The 21440-nt window shown below is 42.5% G+C and overlaps 1 protein-coding gene across 3 annotated transcripts in view; it reads left to right on the top strand.

Annotated features, from left to right (window-relative positions):
• The window catches only part of ABCC5 (ATP binding cassette subfamily C member 5), an 88240-nt gene that overhangs the window by 10007 nt on the left and 56793 nt on the right, over positions 1 to 21440 (top strand). For all 3 annotated transcript variants that reach the window (XM_044251876.1, XM_044251878.1, XM_044251877.1), the window contains exons 3-5: positions 19292 to 19449; positions 19643 to 19798; positions 20474 to 20621. In XM_044251876.1, the coding sequence (XP_044107811.1) occupies positions 19292 to 19449; positions 19643 to 19798; positions 20474 to 20621 (462 nt within the window). The remainder of the gene's footprint in view (positions 1 to 19291; positions 19450 to 19642; positions 19799 to 20473; positions 20622 to 21440) is intronic.

The raw sequence follows: 21440 nt of genomic DNA, 5'->3' as shown, positions 1-21440 counted from the left end.
AAAACCACAAGCCCTGGTTGGTTTGTTTGAAGATGTGATGTTTATTCATCTTTTATTCAGCAGTCTCCAAGATGCACACACATTCCTGAACAAAGTGGGTTGGAGCAGATGAAGAGAAACTGATGGGGGACCTGCCTGTCCTGATACACAGAACGTGAAACTCCTAGACATGTACCTAGATGACTGTCATTTTGGTGCTGTGGAAATTAGCAAGAAGGAAAGAATGCTTTGGTCTCCGAGATCAGGGAAGACTTTAGGAGGAGGTGGCACCGATTGGAGACTTGAGGAATAGGGAGAATGTGGAGGAAAGAAGAACTGGCAGAAGAAATCTCTGTGGATAGGGAGGAGGAGGCCCTGTTGGCTTTATGCATGAAGTGTGGACTCGCAGATGTAGGGGGATGGGTCAGCGAGTTTCCGATGCTGTGTGTGTTCTTGAATAATGGGCCAAAGAGTTTGGATTTTAGTTTCTTTAAGTTAAAACTTAAGCAGAAGCAGGACAAAGCTGTTTGATACTCCTCTAAGCTTTTTTATCGTGGTGGTTGTTTTTGCTTGAGGCTCTCAGGCCAAAGCCAAGGGTGACTTGTTTTTCACAAGCATGTCTAATCTAGGAAAAGAGGAAGAATGGAAATAAGCAGAAGTTAACTCATATGCCATTATGACTGCTCATTCTTTTTTTCCCCTTCTCTCAAAAGCGCAGCAATGGTGAAATTTTCTTTCGACCGAGTTAGAATATTCTGCCGGTAGAAAAGGTAACAAAGCAAGTGCACATAAAGTCCATTGACCTTCACTTGTGTTTCCTTTAGTTCTGTGTTAGATTGACCCTCTAGCCTTGGTTGGAGTTTTCATAATTAATTATTTGAAGTTATATCCCAGGGCTCAAGGATGTGAGTCTAATCTCTTACCAAGAAATGTGATTCTAAGGCATATTATTACGAATGAATTGTGGTCTCAATATACACTCTTTGCAACTTCTAGAAGATTACAGCAGAAAACATAGATCTCCCTTAACCCCTCTACCTAGCAACAACCACTGTTACAAAGTAGTTTCGTCTAGTACATTACACTTTCAGAGATTTGAACTCTGAATTCAGCTTTTCTGTATGGACTAAGTGTATGTGAATTTAACCTATGCCCTTGTGTTTTCAGAGTTAAGAATATTACCTGGGAGTCCACTTGCTGTTAGGAAGGAAGCAGGATGAAGGAGATTAGTATTTGCAGTCTCTGCATTCTTTTTCTCTTGATTGGTACTCAGTGACTCAGCAGATTTTTTGGGCAGTCAGTGATAGGATGACTAGGAACACCTGCTCCCCCCCCTTTCCCTGTAGGCATCTATAAAGCTTTATAAAGCTCTGTCCGGGTGTGATACGGTGATCTGGCATGGTGCCAGGTGTTGGTTTCCAATAGCAGCCCAGAGTCCTCTGGTGGAGATAACAACAGCTCTGTCATTGGTGTAGAGCCCCAGTGGCTTTCCTGCGTGGTGAAATGACTCTACAGAGCCGTGGGTCTCCGGAGGTTGGCCTGCTGCCGTGATCAGGAGCCCTTTCTGCTGTCTGCAGTAGGGCTGCTGCCTGCTGCTTTCCTAGGAAATGCTGCTTCAGGCAAATAAATATAGCCTGTTGGCCTGAGTTAAAGGAGCTTTCTGCCAAAAGGGAAGAAAAGTATTGGAACAGCTTCCTGTATGTTAAGCAGCTTTAAATACCCGAGTCTTTATTTTGTTAAGATATATAATTGGGACGTTACAAATGGTTAATGAAACCTTGTTCAGTGAAATCTTAGTTCTGCTTTTAGGTAGCCTTCTGCTAAGGCTTTCTTTCAAGTCTTACCATTTTTTTTTTCCTTTTCTCTTAATCAGAAATAAAAAGGTCAATGCCGGGAACAGAAACAGGGCCTCCAGAAGTCTTTGCAATGATCAAACCTGTCAATATCAAAATGACAGATTAATGTGAAGTTAATTCGGTACACTGAAATTCACTAATTAGCAGAATTGAGCTTGTCTGTCCTTTCCCTTCTTATCCTCTTTTTAGGGAGTTAGTCTATTTAGTTAATTAGATCTTTATATATGTTTTAATTATTTAAGATTATTTTGTAAATTAGCAGTTCAAGAAATCAGCTTAATTCTCCTTAGATATCAGATGAGAAATTCCGTTTACTAAAGCAGAAACGGTGTTGAGCAGACACTTGGTTTTCTTAAATGTTGTGTTCTCGAAGTAGAAAAAGAGTGAGGCTGTCCCAGTCTTCACTTTTGTGTTTGCTTCTCACCCTGGCCAGGGGGTGCCGCTTGCGCTGCAGGGTGGGGTCACATGACAGAAGCACTAAGCATTGGTCGTGGGCGTACGCATGGTACTAGGCACTGAAGGAAGTTTTATCTACAAATTATACTTTGGATTTTTTTTTTTTTTTTAAAGCTAAAGCCTTGCAGTCTTGAAGAGATTTTGTGAAATGCCAAAGAGCAAAACTCTACTTTCTAAATCTAATTCTCAGTCTAGGCTGCATATTAAAATCACCTGGAGAACATTAAAAACCATGCCTCTGCAGGGCCCTATCCCAGAACTATTAAACAGTCTCTGGAGTAGCACTCAGGCAGGCATCCGTGTTGTTTTAAAGCTGCCGTGGTGATCCGGATGTGTGGCCAGCACAGAGAGCCTCTGCTGTAGATCTCACGGAATAAAATTTCTTCTTATCCCCTCAGCCAGTGGGGCTCCCAAGTGTTTCCTGTAAGAAAACTTTTTTTCTCCCTGGGTTCATTTTCAGTTTACTCCTTTGAGACCTTATCATTGTAATAACAGCATTAATCTCACACCCCAGCGTAATAGGAACTTTGAATAAGTTCCTTGGAATTAAGCTTATGAAACAAGTGAAAGCCCTCCAATTCCTGCGGATTACTGGAAGATGCTAGATTATGAGCTGCAGGAAAATATCTGTTTACCATGAAGTTGGTGTTAAGTTCTATCCAGTGGTCTTCTGGATGAACTCATGAAGGTTGCCTTCTAGAATTTTGCTATCCCTCTGAAGTGGCCACTAATGTGGAAGTTCTTAAGGAAAGAGCTGACGATAGTCAAGATCATGTTCCTAATCCATTGCAGTAAGGATGGGATGAGAACTGGGAGAGGAGATGTCCTTGGTCGTTCTCTTTGTCTTGTTTGAGGTAGGGAGGATGGGAATGCCTGAAGTCAATTGGTCTTGGGAGAGTATCACATTTTCAATTTCTTTTCTAATTTAAAATAAAATTTTAATTTCTTTTTAACTTAATTTTTAAGATTTTGAGTCTCTTGATCATATAAGTATTCCCGTTAATAAATTTGTCTGTCTAGATATTTGTCATAAAGGCTTCTACAGGATAGAAAAGCTTTTTCTCAGGCCAGAAAGGTTTCTAAGAGGCTGCCCTTTCTGAGTCTGTGTTAAAATCTTGTGAATTAAAGGAGAGGAGGGGGAGAATGTGCTGTAGGATCTGAGGCCCATCCTTTCTGAGGTGTCCCAAGTACTGCTGTTTCTGTGGGGTTGTATCAGACGGGAGTGGTGCAGCCTTTAATCCCCTTGGAAGCCGAGAGGCGCCTCTGCACTGCCCGTCCGTTCCTGCGCTCCCTGCGTTCAGGAACAACTTGGATGAGTCCTCAGCCGCCGGGCTTAGGAAGGCTGCCCTGCTGTTGTGCTGCTGTCAGGAAGGGATTGTGCAGCCTGGGGAACGATTTCTGGCCCCTGGTATCTTGTCCCCGGGGCCTCCATGCAGGGCTAAGCCCACAGTTGCCTTGTCAGCAGACGTTCCGCTCTGGCAGCCTGTTCAAATGAGACAAACGAGTTAAGCAGCGGCCATGCTGTGTGATAGGTGCGGCAATGATCCCCGCCATGGGGATGGTGCTAGTGTGCCCCTCGGAGGGCAAGTCTCTTGTGCAAGGATCTCCCTTTGCTTATGCGTCAGATTGTCCTTGTTTCACTCACCCGATGGACATGAATATGACTGTGTGTCTCCCTGACCTTTATTTGATTTCGTGGGCCCCTTTGAGCTCCCCAGAACCGCCCCCCCACCATTGTGCTCCATCAGCATCGCCTTAGTAGGGCAAAAAATGCTCAGCATCTCCTAGCTACATAATCCTTGGGAAGATATAAGTGGTGGTAGTATTTCCTGCTTTCATGTTTCTCAGCTCCCAGATCAAGCAGTATTTTTCCCTTTGGAATGAATCTGCTGCTGCAGCTGCCTTTCTCTGGTCGAGTCATCTGGCCGTGGAGAGCCTTTTGGTCTGCAGTGCGTGTTAAGAGAAATAAAGAGAAATGGGTGCCCTTACCCACTCTCTGGAGAAACTTTAAAGAGTTACTTCTAAAAAGAATTTAAAGAACTGTAACATAACAAGTACATCCCCCTAGATCAGCACAGGTGAAATCCTAACTAGGTGAACTGGTTAGCCATGTAGGGCTACCCGAGCACCACTGACATTTTGGGGCCAGAGAATTCTTTCTTGGGGGGCAGGGGTTCTGTGCCTCGTAGGATGTTCTGCAGCATCCCTGGCCTCCGCCCGCTGGGTGCACAGTTGTGACAGAGATGGTTCCAAACATTGCCAGATGCCCCCACGGCAAGAAAAATCACCCTCCTACGTCTACAGGTTAAGGGGTCAGTCCTACAAGACTGCCCTCCACCCCACAGCCTCAGATGCCAGTCGCAAGCCCCAGGTTGTTTGTTACCTATATTTCTGACCGACTGGCTACAGATAGGAGTTTCCAACAACTTTCTCCTTAAACTTCTTTTAATTTGCTAGAGCATCTCACAGAAAGAACTCAGGGAGACACTTATGTTTATCAGTTTATTAAAGGTTATGCTAAAATATATGAACAGCCAGATGAAGAGAAACACAGGGCAAGATAGGGGAAAGGGCATGGACTTCTAGGTGCTCCAGTCTCTTCAAATCTCCATGAGTTCACCACCCTGGAAGCTCTCCAAACCTAGTCTTTTTGAGTTGTTTTTTTGTTTGTTTTTTTTTTTAAAGATTTTATTTATTTATTTGACAGACAGAGATCACAAGTAGGCAGAGAGGCAGGCAGAGAGAGAGAGAGAGAGGGAAGCAGGCTCCCCGCCGAGCAGAGAGCCCGATGCAGGGCTCGATCCCAGGACCCTGAGATCATGACCCGAGCCGAAGGCAGCAGCTTAACCCACTGAGCCACCCAGGCGCCCCTTTTGAGTTTTTAATAGAGATTTCATTACATAGTCATTATTAACAAAGTTATTGGCCATTGGCTGATTCAACCGACAGCCCCGTGGTGGGGGGCAAGACTGAAAGTTCCAACCCTTTAATCACATGGTTGGTCCTCCCAGCAGTCAGTCCCCAACCTTGGATGGAGTCCAAAAGTCTCTTTCATTAAGACAATAAAAGACACCTTTATCACTCTCAGCACTTAGGAAGTTCTAAGGGGTTTTGGAGCCGTGATCCAGTAAGTGTGGATGAAGACCAAACATATATGAAAATGTATTTTGGTTATCTGAGTCACCAAATATATATATCTCTTATAAATCACAGTACCACAGAGGGAAATCTGAATCTCAATTAATTCACCTTTAATCTGTTACTTGTTTGTCCCACCAATATTCACCGAATCATGTTTCTCTACCCTGTTATATTATTTACATTTTCATATAGTGTGCCCTTATGGCTTGAATATAGTAATTCCTTTCTCTTGGTTCATTTCCATTTTTAATTCATCAACCTTAGAATGTTGATAGCTCACTTTAAAGAATGTTAATATGGTATGATCAATTTATTTTTACCTTTGAAGAGACATACTTTTTTTTCCTGGCATGTTTGGCCAGGTAAGCTTTTTTGGGAAGCCTAGGGAGAGAAGTTAGGCCAGTAGAACAGTTAGAAGGATAAGACATCTGTGCAGTTACTGGAGGGTGGTACAAGGATAATTTTATTTTATGTTTCAGTGTAAGTCTATAATGTACGTATCTTAACATCTGTTTACCTTTGGTTTAAAAATAATCAGGAAGTACATTTTTGCAATTAGGTAAAAGCTTATTTACATTCTGGTGTTCTAATCATGTCCTTGTGACTTTGACTTTGGAAACTACCATTTGCTTATCATGGAGATTAGTTGAGAGAGTCATAGTTTATTTTAATCTGATACTCATCCTGGGGAAAAGAGGAGAGCTGTCTGTAAAGGTACATTTGAGGTCATCTTGTACAGTACGGTTTATTTGCTTGTTTTTTTCTTTGAAAGGAAAGTAGCATAGTAATTAAGAGCCTTGGCTCTGGAGCCTGGATTCAGATCCCTGCTGCTACTTAACATCTAAGTGCCTCCCTTTCCTCAGCTGTAAAATAGGAGAGATAATAGTCCCTACCTCCTAGGGTTGTTATGAGGATTTAAATAAGTAAGTATCTATAAAGTATTTGAAACAATGCTTGGCACATAGTAAATGCTATGTTGGTTTATTGTAAGTTAGTTTGCCCAAATATTTCTGTCTTCTTAGAGGAAGCAGCTTGCCTTTACAGATCCATGCTAGTCATGAGATCTGACTACAAACAAGGAAGATTGCCCTAGCTTCCTCTATTTCTTGCTAAAACCCCGGGATAGGTGGGATAGAGGCAGCATCAGGTCAATGAAATAAAACTCAGAGTACTAAAGCTGACAGTCTTTAGTTAGCTTTAGGGGGGAGGTCATCAAGAGGATGTAACCACCAACTGACCCATGAGCTGGACCCTTAAAATGGGAAGCTCTTCACTCCCATCCCCTGTCCTTGGAATGTGGCTGCCACTTGCCTTTTGGTCTCCCAGGACACAGCCTTGAGATAGTATTGTGCTCTTGAGACCATCTGGACTGTATACGTAACTGAACCTGGTTAGGGCTTCTGTATAAATGTTTAAGATTCTGGCAGGGGGAGTAAAGATCTACTCTTTTTGTGGCCACTCAAAATAAATCTTGGGGCACCTGGGTAGCTCAGTGGGTTAAGCCTCGGTCTTTGGCTCAGGTCATGATCTCAGGGTCCTGGGATCAAGCCCCACATCTAGCTCTCTGCTCAGCAGGGAGCCTGCTTCCCCCTCTCTCTCTCTCTGCCTGCCTCTCTGCCTACTTGTGATCTATCAAATAAATAAATAAATAAAATCTTAAAAAAAAAAAAAAGAAAGAAAAGTCTCGTATGTAAGTTCCTTTGTTTATTAAACCTGCCACCTACCAGCCTGGAGTGGTTTGGCTCTTTCTATCTCCTTGGCTTGCTTGTATGGAGGCCAGTTTACAAACCAACAGTCGGCAAGCCAGCCAGGAGACCAACAAAATGGCCACGGGAAAGAGGCATCCTCCTTGAGGGAAATCCCTGGCTGGCTATCATCCTGAGGTGGGGAGTGGTGGCCTGTTTGTTAGATGCTTATGGACTTGCATGTGAGTATGGGACGCCCTAAAAATGCCAGTGGGTTTGATGTACTTTTGAGAAACTACACCTAGCACACTGCGGCAAAGGAGGGAAAGGGTTGTCTCCCACAGTGAGCTGGTCTCTACTGCAGGCAGCTCTGCTAGCCACTGATGCCCAGCTAGAGGCTGAAGTTAGAGAACAATGTGCACCTGTCCACTACCCTGTTAGCTTCAGAAGTAGCAGACAAGGTGGGAGAGCAAGATAGTAAGTTAGAGACCCCAGTGTGCCATTTTGCAAAGCTAGGAGGGTGCAGGCAGCTGTGGATTGAGGTCTGAGCACCTGTGACTAAGCCTGATTAGGACTCTAAGGGGGGAGATTGCTAGAAAGTGAAGAGAGAATAGAATGAAAGGAACACTATTTGTGGTGATTGACAGTGAAACAGACAAAACACCAGTGCTGTCCAGCCCCTAATACAGAGGAAAGTTCTAAATACCAATTACTCAAAAAACTCCGAAGAGAAAACTAACACTCTTTCTGCCCCTCCCTTAAGGTTGTAAATTTTATCATGTCTTTGAAATGTAAACACCCCAGGAGATAACTGAAACACTGCCCACAGAGGCTAAATTTATAAATGGGGGAAAAGAGGCTTTTCAGAATACAGACTGCTATAGAAGTTCCCTTGCCCCAGAAAGCTTTAGCCATGTTAAGTGGTGTCTGATTCATGGCTAGAGTTTTGCAATGAAAGTTTTGGGATCTCGGTTTGAGTATGTCTGCATGTTATGTGTATCAATGGATATATATTATATATGTGATGTTTTTCTATCTCCAGAGGGCATTATCAAAATTACTGTGTAAAAGAGCTCTATTTAATTGGCTTAAAGAAAAAATTTTATAGTTTTTTTAAAAAACTTTTTTTTATTTTAATTCAGTTAGCCAACATACAGCACATCATTAGTTTTTGATGTAAAGTTCAGTGATTCATTAGTTGTGTATAATACCCAGTGCTCATCAGATCACAGTTTTAAGTTTTAATATAAATAATGTACTCATGTAAAACCGAAACAATTTTATTTCATTTTCTAAAAGGACAAAGTTTTCTTGGACTGTTGGTCTGTTCCTGATGAGATTATGAATGGTTTTTCTTTAACTTTCAAGTAATCTGCCTAGAAAACAAAGATTCTATGTTTTATGGAAATAATTTCCTGTGCCTCATGTTATCTTTATCAGGTCTTTGATTATTTTAGAAAACTGAGTCTTCTCTATTAAAAGAGCTAAGTTTTTTTCCACAGTTCTGTAACTTTCTGTATTAGTTTTTGAAGTCTTTAACTGTCACTTTGGCAACATGAATAAGTATTGTTTCACAGCAGCCTATAATCTAATCGAGTGTTTTAAGCCTTTTGATATTTTTGACAAAGTTCCCATAAATCAAATTCTAATGAAGTCTTGTTGACTTTGAACTAACTTTGGGATTTTTCAGAGGGTCTCTGGACTGTCTCAAAAGATGAGTTCTCTGTCCTTTTTTTTTTTTAAGAGATTTTATTTATTTATTTGACAGACAGAGATCACAAGTAGGCAGAGAGGCAGGCAGAGAGAGAGGAAGGGAAGCAGGCTCCCTGTTGAGTAGGGAACCCAATGTGGGGCTCAGCCCCAGGACCCCGGGATCATGACCTGAGCCGAAGGCAGAGGGAGAACCCACTAAGCCATCCAGGTGCCCGAGTTCTCTGTCCTTGTGAGAGGAAGACATTGATCTAATTGGGCCTATTTGGCATGTTAAATTTCATGGGAAGCACTGTCAAATAAGAAGTGATGCTAAACTTTCTTCACATTGCTCCAGAAATTATACAAAATTCCCAAAGATCTGATATGTCCTGGTATAGTGTTCAGTTATAATCCCAGTTATTATTTTAAAAAGGATATCACAGAAATAACTAAATTTCTCTGTCCACCATGTTATCACGAACTTTCATCAGATCTTTAACTGTGACCGTTTTTAAGTCCTTTGTCAATTATACAGACATGTATTGTTTTATTCTGATGCTTTTGCAAAAGTGCTTCATCTTCAGAGAGATTCATGGAAAAGACTCTGACAAGTACAGGTTTCTGGTAACTAAGATCAGCTTGCCTTCATGTGGGAGGAGCAATAATGGACCTTTCATGTGCTTCCCCAAGGCTACACACACAGCTCCACAGTATGTCATGGGATGGTAGCCTGAGACCTGTCCCTGTTCTCCTTCTCCACATCAGTAAAATGGGTCCATTGCATTGATGATATAATGTTACCATGTGAAGACTTGCCTCTCCTTTGGGACACTGCAGATTTTGCTGGAACACCTGTAAGGGAGAGGATAGGAGTGTACCCACAGAACATTTAAGGCCCAGGCACTGCTGTGAAGTTTTTAGGAGTCAAGATGGGCACTATCCCAAAAACTATTGCTAAGGTGCAAGCCTGTCCATCCCCTAAGAATGTGAAAGAGCTTCAAGCCTTTGTAGACGTTTGGGAGTTCTGAAGGACTTTTATTCACCACCTGATGCAGTGCCTTCACCCCTTTTCCACCTGGCAAAGAAAGGGCATGTGTGGGACTGGGGATCAGAGCAGCTCACCTCTTTGGAGAAGATAATAATCTAGTGAAGTAGCTTAAAGCCCTAGGCATCTGCCAAGCAGGACTGCCATTTGTGTTAGAAGTGTGTGTGATTCTGGAAGATATGGGTCAGGTGCTATGGCAGAGACAACAGAAGGAGAGAGTACCCCTAGGATTTTGGTCCCAGCCATGTGAGGGAGCAGAAACCTGGTAAAACCCCATCCCCCAGTAGTTTCTAGCAGTGTACAGAGCACACCTCCAGGTAGAGCCTCTCAGGCAGCAGCCAGTGTAACAGCCAGTGGGCTGAACTCAGAGTGGTTGGCAGGTGATCATTCATGAGTCCTAGCTGTTAACCCTTTGCCCCAACAGTTGGGCTGTTCTAAAGGAATTAACCCTCTGATTTGGACAATGGGAAGCTGAGAAGTGGATGATTATCAGTGTGCCTTTGTGGGGTCAGGATGTGTGGGGGAGCATTTGGGTTTACCTGCAAGAGCCTGAGACAGTCTCGGTGCCTTCCTGCTTATAAGGTTCTGACATGGTGGTATGAGTCCTTCAGTAGGTGTAGCGGACCTAATGCATGGGAAGAGCAGCCACCATTGTGCCCAGGTGGAATGATTTATTGCTGAGGATGCCAGATTGCCCTTGACATACAGTGATTTGGTTAATGTAGGAACAGCATGTTCTCTGTGTTCCAAATAATACCCAAGGCAACTGCCAAAGGAATCTGAGGCCATCCACTGCAGTTCCCAGCTTGACAGATTGGCAAATTGATTATATTGGCTCCCTCTGTCAGAGCGAGCGTTCTAAATATGCCTTGGTTTGTGTGAACACTTGGCCTAACCCAAGCTTTGCCCTGTTGCCATGCAAACTGGGTTGCCACCATGAGGGAATTAGAGAAGCTGAGTACCATGTACAGTTACCCTCAGTCAATCAGACAGTGGTCACACGCCAAAAGTCATGATGTTTATGACTGGGCAAAAGAACATGATATGGAGTTTAGGTTGCCCCTATAACCTGCAAGTAGTAGGGTTGGTAGAAAGGAAAAATGGAACCTTAAAGTAGCAGATTTAATTACTAATAGATAAAAACCCCTTGGCCAGGTGGGTTCAAGTACTGTCCCAGCTTAAATCATTTGTATGATCAACCAGTCAGACCTCTTATCGCATATGCCAGAGGGGGGATCCCTGCTGAGGCACCCAACATTGTAAAGGTATGGATGGCGTGGTAAATAGCTATTGTGCCAACTTTCACCATGGATCAACATGTTATGCTGCTGAGAACACCAAACCCCATCATGTCTGGAAATGTGTCATCTCTTAGAATTTGCAGTGAGATGTCTCACCTGGATTGGTGATTTAGTTCACATCCCTGGATGATGAACTATTCAGTCTCCACTGGGATCCTGTTGTTGAAACCCATGATGACTGGAATGGAACATGTGCCATTGAAAGAGGGGAAGAGGTGGGTGTCCTGGTCTGGCACATCCCACCCCCAGTCCATCCCCTTAGGCCTACCAGTGCTGCCTCCCTACCAGTATGTATGGTTATGTATGGTGTATACAACCAGGTCAAGTTCCCAAAGCTGCCAGTCTCCCTCTCCTCGAGGCTGGGTGGGTATGTTCTGTTTTCGACTGATACAGTCATTTGGGTGCCTTCTTTGTTCCCTCCATTGGTCTGGAGGACATTACAGAAATAATAACTAACAATGACTGTCCTTACTGAACACTGGATGTCTCTAATGAGAAAAGCTTTCTTCCAGAATAGAATGGCCTTGGACATTATTACTGCCTTGCCAGGAAGCACCTGTGCCATTGTCCAAACAGAATCCTGTGTGTTCATACCTGATGAGTCTCCAGTATATCATTTCTATTAAATCAAACAGGGCACAAGTAAGTGCCCTGAGTGATCCGGCCCCCAGCCTAGGAGACTTAATGAATCAGTGGCTTGGAACATGAGACTCTTGGTGGAAAAGTTAGCACTGATTTTGGGAATCATTACCTTAATCTGTGTTTTTTATGAGCCTGTGTTATGGCTGTGGCATCTGCCTCCAGTGCAGCCAGATAGCCACCAAAGGGGCCACCTCCATGCGAGGGAAACTCCTTGCTGACTGCTCAGGCAGGTCACACTGTGGAAGAGCTGGTACTGGAGGTTGGAGTATTGGGGAAGGTCATCAGGAGAATATGATTGCCAGCAGACCCGTGAGCTCCACCTAGGCAATCATAGGCTCCTGACTTTCTCCGCTGTCCTTGGAACATAGCTTCTGCTTCCCTTCCCCACTCCAAAAAGCTGTTCCCAGGACACAGCTGTGAGATAGTAGTGTGGTGTTGAGACCATTGGATGGTTTATGTGACTAAACCCAGTTAAGGCCTCTGCATCAACTCTTAAGGCCTGGTGGGCAGGCACTGAGGTCTGTTCATCTTGTGGCTGCCTAAGGTAAGCCTCATGTAAATTCCCTTATTAAACTTGCTGCCTCCCAGTCTAGAGCGGTCTGCCTCTCTTTCTTCAGGCTCTCCTTGCCCTGCTGTACAGGAACCAGTTTGCAAAGCAACAGTTCTCTTTTGTAGTAATCCTGGACTACATATTCTGTAATAAGGTTAATTGAACAAACTGGATAGATGGTAATTGCTAGGAGCTTCACTACTTAATCCTATAATCCCCCATTATTTAGGAACTTGTCCTAAGTAAACTGGAAAGAAAAACATAAATTATAATTATTGATTATACTGTTAATAATAAGCAAGTGGAGAATCTAAACAGAAATAGAATGGTTAAGAAGATGCCTCAGTGGTATATCACAGGTATGATAATAATGTGGACTGTGAGCCAACATGAAGATATTTTAATTGGCTTTTTTTTCAGAGAGAGAGAGGGAGAGAGCGGATGTGTGCGCCCTGTATGAGCACGTGGGGGGAGGGGCAGAGGGCAGGAGACAATCATAAGCAGGCTCCACACTCAGCTGGGATCCCCACCCAGGCCTTGCCTTTACAACCCTGAGATCATGACCTGAGTCGAATTTGATGCTTTACTGACGTGAGTCACCCAGTTGTCCCTTAATTGACATTTGAAAAGTAGGTCCCAAGCTCTATACTGTGTCAGAGGCCAGGGATACAAACAAGTGAAAGGTCTTACTTCACTGGAGCCTACACTCCAGGAGCTCTTATCAGAAGCAACCCATTGCAGTGGTACAGGTATAGGGAAGACATAGGAGGGAGGAAATAGATTTTGTGATCCTGAAAGAGTCAGGAGATTATGACTGAATGCCTCTAAGTCAGAATCTGGCTCAGGTGAAAGGATCAATGGCTCCGTGGGGCCTTGGTTGGACTCGGGTAGCTGGTTTCCCACCGTCCCTGCAGGAGGGGCCGCCCCAACCACCTGGTTTTGGAACTGGTCCATGGAGACTGCCCCTTCACAGGGGAACAGGGCAGGGCCAGAAAGGGGACCCGCCCCCTCACCCATCACCCACATTGTTGGGGAACCTGGTGCTAAACCGTTCATAGATAAGCTGCTTCTGAGTCTGGGTTTGGACCCAGCAGAGCACCTCCCTTGCTGACATGGATAGTTAGCATAGGACACAAGGGTTTGTAAAAAGAAAGAAGAATAACAACTGCCAAAATAAATAAAAGGGTCAGGGAGAGCTAAAGGAAAGAGGAAATAGTTGAGATAGGCTATAAGACTTAGCAGGTGAATAAATTGGTAATATAATGAATATGTATAAAATGTTTATTATGTGCCTGTACTTTGCTAAGCAATTTTCATTATCCCATTAGTTCCTCTCAACACTATGTGGTGGGTGCATGCAGCATTGTAAAAAGGAGTAAATGGAGCTTTAGGTGGCTAAGTAACACACTGAAGGTTGGTGGACTGTGTGTTTGTCTTCTAAAATTCATATCCAAAATCACTATACTTTACAGTGGCCTCCAACAGTGAGAAAAGATTATTTAGGGAGGTCTTAATACTTTAAGGCCAAAAAGAAAATAGTTAATTGGAGTAAGAGGATTTTCTCTTGATTTCTTGATAATGTTATTTTAACATTCAATAATTCCTGCCAACAGCTAAAACATTTGCTGCTTATTATTTTGAGAGACCTATCTCTGAAGGACCTAGGTACAGATATGCATAGATCCTCTCATCTGTCAGATATTTTTTGTCCTCATGTAAGCAGTAAGATATGACAACAGGGTAGACAGTATAGGAAGCAGTATAGGAAAAATGGGCTATGACTTGGAAAGTGGGTCGCTTAGAGTGGCGACTTTTTTTTTTTAAGATTTTGCTTATTTGACAGACAGAGATCACAAGTAGGCAGAGAGGCAGGCAGAGAGAGAGGGGGAAGCAGGCTCCCTGCTGAGGAAAGAGCCTGATATAGGGCTTGATCCCAGGACCCTGAGATCATGATGTGAGCGGAAGGCAGAGGCTTAACCCACTGAACCACCCAGGCACCCCTAGAGTGGTAACTTTTGATTCTCTTAGGTCAACAATGTAGACTTCTTTGTATTTGTACTGTGGGGATTCCTACTCCATGTTTTATTAGTTTGTGAAAGTTTGAGGATTGTGCAATTTTAACTACTTTTATGGGGGTTTATCTTTGTCAGGATAAAATTATACTCAGTGCCTTGTTCTAAAATTAAAAACAGTACAAGACCCTCAGTCTCTGTTACAGGCATTTGATAATGCTGGTTTAGTACTCATGGTATGGCTGGCGTAATGAAACCTTGCCTGCCAACTTTCATCTGAGTCTTTTTATTTTTATTTTTATTATTTGGTGGGGGAAGGAAAGGAGTGGGGAGGGGCAGAGGAAGAGGAAGAGAATCTTGAGCAGGCACTATACTCTGTGCGGACCTGATGTGGGGTTCGACGTCACAACCCTGAGATCATGACCTGAGCTGAAACCAAGAGTCGGACACTTAACCAACTGAGCCACCAAAGCACCTCATCATTTGAGTCTTTTTAAAGAGCGTGTGAATTTGGCATTCTCCAACAGAGGAAGTTACTTATGACCCAGGAGGTGATGGAACATGACATTGCTGTATATAGTCAAAGGAACAGAATTCATGCAATAAGAGGATTTTGTTGTTAAGTCCGTTTGCTTTTCTGCTCATGGGTTTTGCTGAAAACTGTAAGCTGGCATTTTAGAGATGAAGAAAAATTAGTGTACTATACACATAGAAATGGGCATATTCTTATTCCCATCTGGAACAGTCTTACATGTAGCTGCTCAGTAAGTCATTTCTTCAAAGAATGTATAAAAGAAGATGTGAAGATTTTCATTTCCTCCTAATGTTACTGTGCCATTCTTGTGTGAGAATGTTAAGAGATGGCATGCTAAGATTTCCTTTTCTGATGCTGCAATGTCAAAAGATTTTATAAAACTCTAACTCTTGAACTTGGCTCTTTTAGAAAGGCAAAAGAACTAGGATAGCTAAACCAATTTTGAAAAGGAAGAATAAAGTTAGAGATATCACACTACCCTATTTCAAGACTTAATGTATAGCTATAGTAATCAAGTTAGTGGAGGAATAGACAAATAGGTCAAGGGCATAGAGTCCAGATATCAACCCATACAAGTAGGGTCAGCTGATTTTTACATATGTGCAAAAGCAATTTAATGAAGAGATAGTAGTCTTCAACAAATGGTGCTGAAACAATTTGGCCTTTATAGGCCAAAAAAAAAAAGTCTTGATCTAAATCTTATACTTTATACAATAATTAACTCAAGGTGAAAGATCAATCTAAATGTAAAAACTATAAAACTTTTAGAAGAAAACATAGGAGAAAAATTTTCATGACCTGGGGTTACATGAAGAGCTCGTAGATATAACATTAAAAAGAACAATCCATAAAACAAACAAAAAAATCAACAATTAAGCTTGATCAAAATTTAAAACTTGTGCTCTGTAAATGGCCCTATTAAGAGAGAAAATATATGTGAATCATCTGACAAAAGAGTTGAGTCCATAGTAGATAAAAAATTCTCTAAACTCAACACTAAGAAAACATTCCACTTAGACAATGAGCAAAAACAAACAGATACTTCATCAAAAACAAGTGTAGGTGGCAGATAAGCACAGGAAAAGATGTTTTATTATTAACCATTAGGGTAGTGCAAATCAAAATCAAGATGGGGTACCTAATCGAGTGGCTAAAATAAAAAAATAATGGTAATACCAGGTGATGGTGAGCATGTGGGGAAACTGGATCTCTCATACATTGTGATGGGAATGTAAAATGATACTTCGATAAAGTAATTTCAGTGACAACTAATGTTTGAATCATAAGTAATGTCAAGCTGCTTTATATACTTCTCATGCTTTCAAAGTTAAAATAAGAAATGAGATCTCTATTCCCATACAGATCTGTAGTGGATATATTTTCCAAGTTCAAGTTACAGTTCCAGCAGGGTGTTCAAACCCTGAATGAAAGACAAAGGAAATTTCCATTATTTCAAGATCCATTTCTGTTAGACATAGTGACCATGGTTGTCCAACATTGTGAATATAATTAATGCCCCTGAGTTGTACACTTAAAAGTGGTCAAGATGGCAGCTTTAATATGTATTTTACAACAATAAACAATTCCGTTTAATTATGTCTTTTAGAAGCTTCTACCTAACTTTCAATTAGAAGTGATTAATCTGATGTAATAACATAATAAAAGCAAACATCAAGAGAAAAGTCTAATGGAATTCTCATGCCTTCCAAAAGATGAATATGCTCAACTAAAATCACGTGTTCATGGATTGATTTTTCAGTACTTAGCAGTATGTGTCTGTGTGAAAAAACATTTTCAAAGATGAAATTATAAGAGCTCATTACAAATCAGCCATTAAGAGATGAAGATTTTGATCAATTTTAATTCAAGGGAAAACTACTTTAAACCCCAGTTAAGTGAAATGTTATTCCTCCATTCTTTTCAGTAGATCTGTATTACCAAAAAATGTACTCAATTATTACTATATTTTGAACTTTGTTAATAAACATTTTGTGGAAATTTGTTTTATTTTGTAATATAAGAACTTAGTAATTATCCTTAATTTTGCCTCATGGCCCACAAAGCCTAAAATATTTACTCTCTGCTCCTTTACAGAAAATTTTGCCAACCCCTAGCTTAGAGCATTGATTTTTTCACTTTTTCTTCTTTTTTAGTACATGATTTTGAAGAGTTCACAATCTCACTCTGTGTTCTGCTTTAGTCGTATCCTACAAACTTTGGTGTGCTATAATTTCTTACCATTTAGTTCAGAATGTTTGCTAATTTCTATTTGACATCTTCTTTAATTTATGTTATTTATAAGTGTGTTGTATAATTTTTAAAAAATATTCATTTATTCATTTGAGAGATTGAGCATGGGGGAAGGGGCAGAGGGAACGGAGAGAGAGAATCCTCATGCCCACTTGCTGCTGAGCTTGGAGCCTGACACAAGGCTTGATCCCAGGACTCTGAGATCATGACCTGAGCAGAATTCAAGCCGACCACCCAACTGACTGAGCCACCCTGGGACCCCTGCATAATTTCTAAATATTTGGAGATTTTCTTGCTATCTTTGTTACTGAATTTGACTTGACTTCCAAAGTCGTCAGTGTACATATGCCACATGATGTCAGTCTTTTGAAATTAGTTGAGGTTTGCTTTAAGGCCCAGCATATAGTCCATTTTGGCAGATAGCCAATGTGTACTTGAAGTAATATTTTAATTTTTGCCTTCTTCTGAAGCTTTGGATATTCAAGTAAGGATGGTCCTTATAATATTCCGTACCTACTCTGTACATATTCCCAGTTTCTACTTCCTTATAGTAAATATGTTTTTATTTTTAGTGTATCTTTCTCCTTTCTTAACTTATTGGTTTTCTTCTAGTGATTATAGGCAGCTTATAGGTTCAAAAACCAAACAACAACAAAAACTAAAAAACCCTACCTTTGTTGTGTACTTGACTCTCAGTAGCCTTTAGTTCATTATTAGGTACCACAGTCCCTAACCACAAAGTAAGTGTCTACCTTATACCTAAGGACCTTATGTAAGAGTTAATTCTTGGTAATGACTCATTTGTCATGTTGCGTTCTTACTCTCTTGAAACTGCTCTATCTTGCCTTTCTCAAAAGAACAAAAATGTGTTTCCCAGTTGCCCAGGCTGTGTACTTTCCTGATACTTAGCAGTACCTTATCTTATCTGATGATGCATAACTGTATTGTGAACTAAAGCTATTGCATTTGAAGAGAGAGCCGCCTAGACATCCAGGTACCTCCATGCATGAATTCATTTCCGCTAATATCTGAATGGCCTTTGTTCTGTGTGGGAATGAGGTGGTGCCTAAAAACTGACTCTGCCTTGTGTAAGACACAGTGTGGTTGGTGCCGCACCACTTAAACTTTTTCTTGATTTGGGGATCTATTCTTTCTTGGTATTTCACAGTCATTGCTGGAAATCTTTGTGATAATGTGAGAAAAGGATGTACTTATTATCCTCATCTGAGGAAGACAATGCCTCTGTTTCAGCAACAGGAAGGGGTACACTTTGAGTTACTTTTAGAGTAAACAGAGGTAGAGGTGTTCAGATTCTTGGCTCACCGTCTTCTGCCTCATTTAGACTTTGAGTGATAAACATTTTTGTTAATGTGATTAACTGGTATTTATAAGCTTAATGGTGAGTATGGTTAACTCTGTATTTTAGCACGTGAGACCTTGTGCTTTGTGCTGCAGACATCTGGGTATTGGAGCTCTTCAGCCGTGCAACCAGGGTGAGAGCCCCTGTTGTGCTCTCCCTGCTGCTGAGAAGAGGGGGAGACATGCACATACTGGTTTTTCTGTGTGATAGAGCTGATAATTGGGGGTTCTTGTGAAGTTTTCATCATAGAAAATGGGCAGTAGGATTTGCAGTTAGTAGTGAAATGACTGACTTTCAGTCCACATTGGGAAATGTAAGAGAAAACATTTTGGTGATAGAGACATATGTCTTAGAAGGTACAACACAAAGAGTGAGCTGTGTATTTTATGTAATGTAAACTGTGGATTTTAGTCAATAGTAACATATCGATATTGGTTCATCAGTTGTAACAAATGTCCCACCCTCATACAAGATGTCGCTAATGAGGGAAACAGATGGGGAAGAGATGGAGAGATGAGAAGGTATATGGGAACCCTGTGTGCTTTTTGTTCAATTTTTCTGAACCTAAAAGTGCTCAAGAGTTTAGAAGTTTTAAGTAACTGGTTGAATGTCACTTAAGCAAGTTCTTATCATACAAGTTCATGTTTAACCCTGACCCTTGGGATTTCTCAGGTAAGACGAATCTGGTTTGCAGTTTGAGCTGTTCTGTCAGGTCGATTTGCCCCTCTGTTTTTCTGATGTTTGTTAACTGTGCTTTCGCCTCTTCTCTCTTTCTTTGTTGAAACAGTTGGAATGCCAAGATGCCTTGGAAACAGCAGCCCGAGCTGAGGGCCTTTCCCTGGATGCCTCCATGCATTCTCAGCTCAGAATCCTGGATGAGGAACATCCCAAGGGAAAGTACCATCATAGCTTAAGTGCTCTGAAGCCCATCCGGACCACTTCTAAGTAAGCGGCTCTGCCGGCTAATGGCTTGTCTGTGAAGCACCAGAAGCATTTTTGAAAACTTGGGCTAAGATTAGATCATTTGGGAAGACCCGCTTTTAGTCAGGAGCTTGGTTTATGAAACAGTGTATCATAAATGCCAGCTAGCCCCTCTCTGTGCATTGACAATTTTGTGCTTTGGGTTTTCTCTCCTCAGACACCAGCACCCAGTGGACAATGCTGGGCTCTTCTCCTGCATGACTTTTTCTTGGCTTTCTCCTCTGGCCCGCGTGGCCCACAGGAAAGGGGAGCTCTCAATGGAAGACGTGTGGTCTTTGTCCAAGCACGAGTCTTCTGATGTGAACTGCAGAAGGTAGGCTTCTCTGGTCCACCCTCATCTCCCATATACTGGGTGCATAGGGCCTGAGCTAGGAGGGGGTGGTCTGGCAGTGTGACGCCCTCAGCTCTGTGTTTTTTTAGGATCTGAGCTGTCCTATGGAGGGAGGGTAGCCTGGGAATGACTTTCTCTTTGCTCTTCTGCTTTATCTCCTATTTCACCTTTAATCCTGTTTTAACCACGGGCTTTCTCTCTCTCTCTCAGCCCCGCTTCTCTTCCTGAGTCTACAGGGAAATTATGTTGCTGCCTTGTGACAGAATACATTTTTGTGGTAGCTGATTATCATGACTAAAATCTAGTTTGCAACTTTACATTTGACCACAGGATCCTTCAGGAAGTGTTGGGGGCCCTTGAGAAAGGAAGTTCTTAGTCAGAAATGAATTCTATTCAGGGATAATTTTTTTGGGTGGAAGGAAGGACTTCGGTTCTCATCATTTTCCATATCTGGAGAGGCTCCCTATGTAGGGTAAACATGTAGTTGCCCAGAAAGGGTATTTTCCCCCCAGAAGGTGAGGTCCATGTACATAGTTCAAAGAAGAGACTCGTGTGAGTGGTGTCAAAGCCTGAAAACAGAAAGCAATGGCAGGAGGGAATCTAGGGTGTCTGTTCACCTGGGCAGACGTGTAACAGAGGACATGTGCCCTTGTTAAGACTAGAGAGACTGTGGCAAGAAGAGCTGAATGAAGTTGGGCCAGACGCTGCTTCCCTCCGAAGGGTTGTGTGGATCTTCTGCCGCACCAGGCTCATCCTCTCCATCGTGTGCCTGATGATCACGCAGCTGGCTGGCTTCAGTGGACCAGTAAGTTCTAACCATCCTTTCTGACAGTCTCCAGGGGCCCGGCCACGGCCAGCTCTAACACGCTTGTTCTGTTGCAGGGGTAGTGCTCACCTGTGGGCTAGTTAGCAGCCTTAGAGATGCCTCTAGGCCTGGTAAAAGGGAACAGTTGATGTTGGAGTGAATGGTGGCTTGTCAGCAGCTGGAACGACGAGGGGCCACGTTGCCAGAGAGGAGCCGGAAACCGGCTTGCTTTCCTGGGGTGGGTGACAGAGAATGATTCCGGCTCTGCGCAGGACGGTGCTTCTTTGCTGTGTGTTGATCTGTGTTGGAATGACAGTGTTGGTCTGGGGAGAGGTGTCTCGCGGTGCCGTGAGTGGGTGAGAGCAGTGTGGTGTGGCGCAGTGGCTGGGCTCAGTGCTGGTGACGTGCGCTCGGAGGCGGAGTTGTCACGTGGTCCGTGGTTCTGTGGCCAAGGAGCCTGAAGCAACCCGAGGAGTGTTGAGGCTTTTTTTAGAGTCCAACCTGGAGTCTATTTTTAAGTTTTGGTTAATAGTGTAAACTGTGTGGCAGGTGTCAGGGTGGCAGCCCTGGTTTTTTCCTAGTGTGTACTGAAGCAGAGTAGGTAAGAGAGTGATGTTCACACTGTTTCCTGGACACCTGTTTCTTACACCTGCTGTGCTGCCTGACACTTGAGACTTTGATTAAATCTATTCTCTGCATATTTGCCTTGAGGCATTGGAGCAGTAGTACTACTTATACTGTGCATTTTCCGTGTGTGGGTAAGCTGGAGGTTCATGGTCTTGGTAAGTATATGCCTAAGATGCATGGTGATTAGGTAAA

This window comes from Neovison vison, chromosome 6 (genome assembly GCF_020171115.1).
Source record: "Neovison vison isolate M4711 chromosome 6, ASM_NN_V1, whole genome shotgun sequence".
Lineage (NCBI taxonomy): Eukaryota > Metazoa > Chordata > Mammalia > Carnivora > Mustelidae > Neogale > Neogale vison.
The sequence above is the reverse complement of the archived record's forward strand: the minus strand, read 5'-3'. Positions and strand labels throughout refer to the sequence as shown.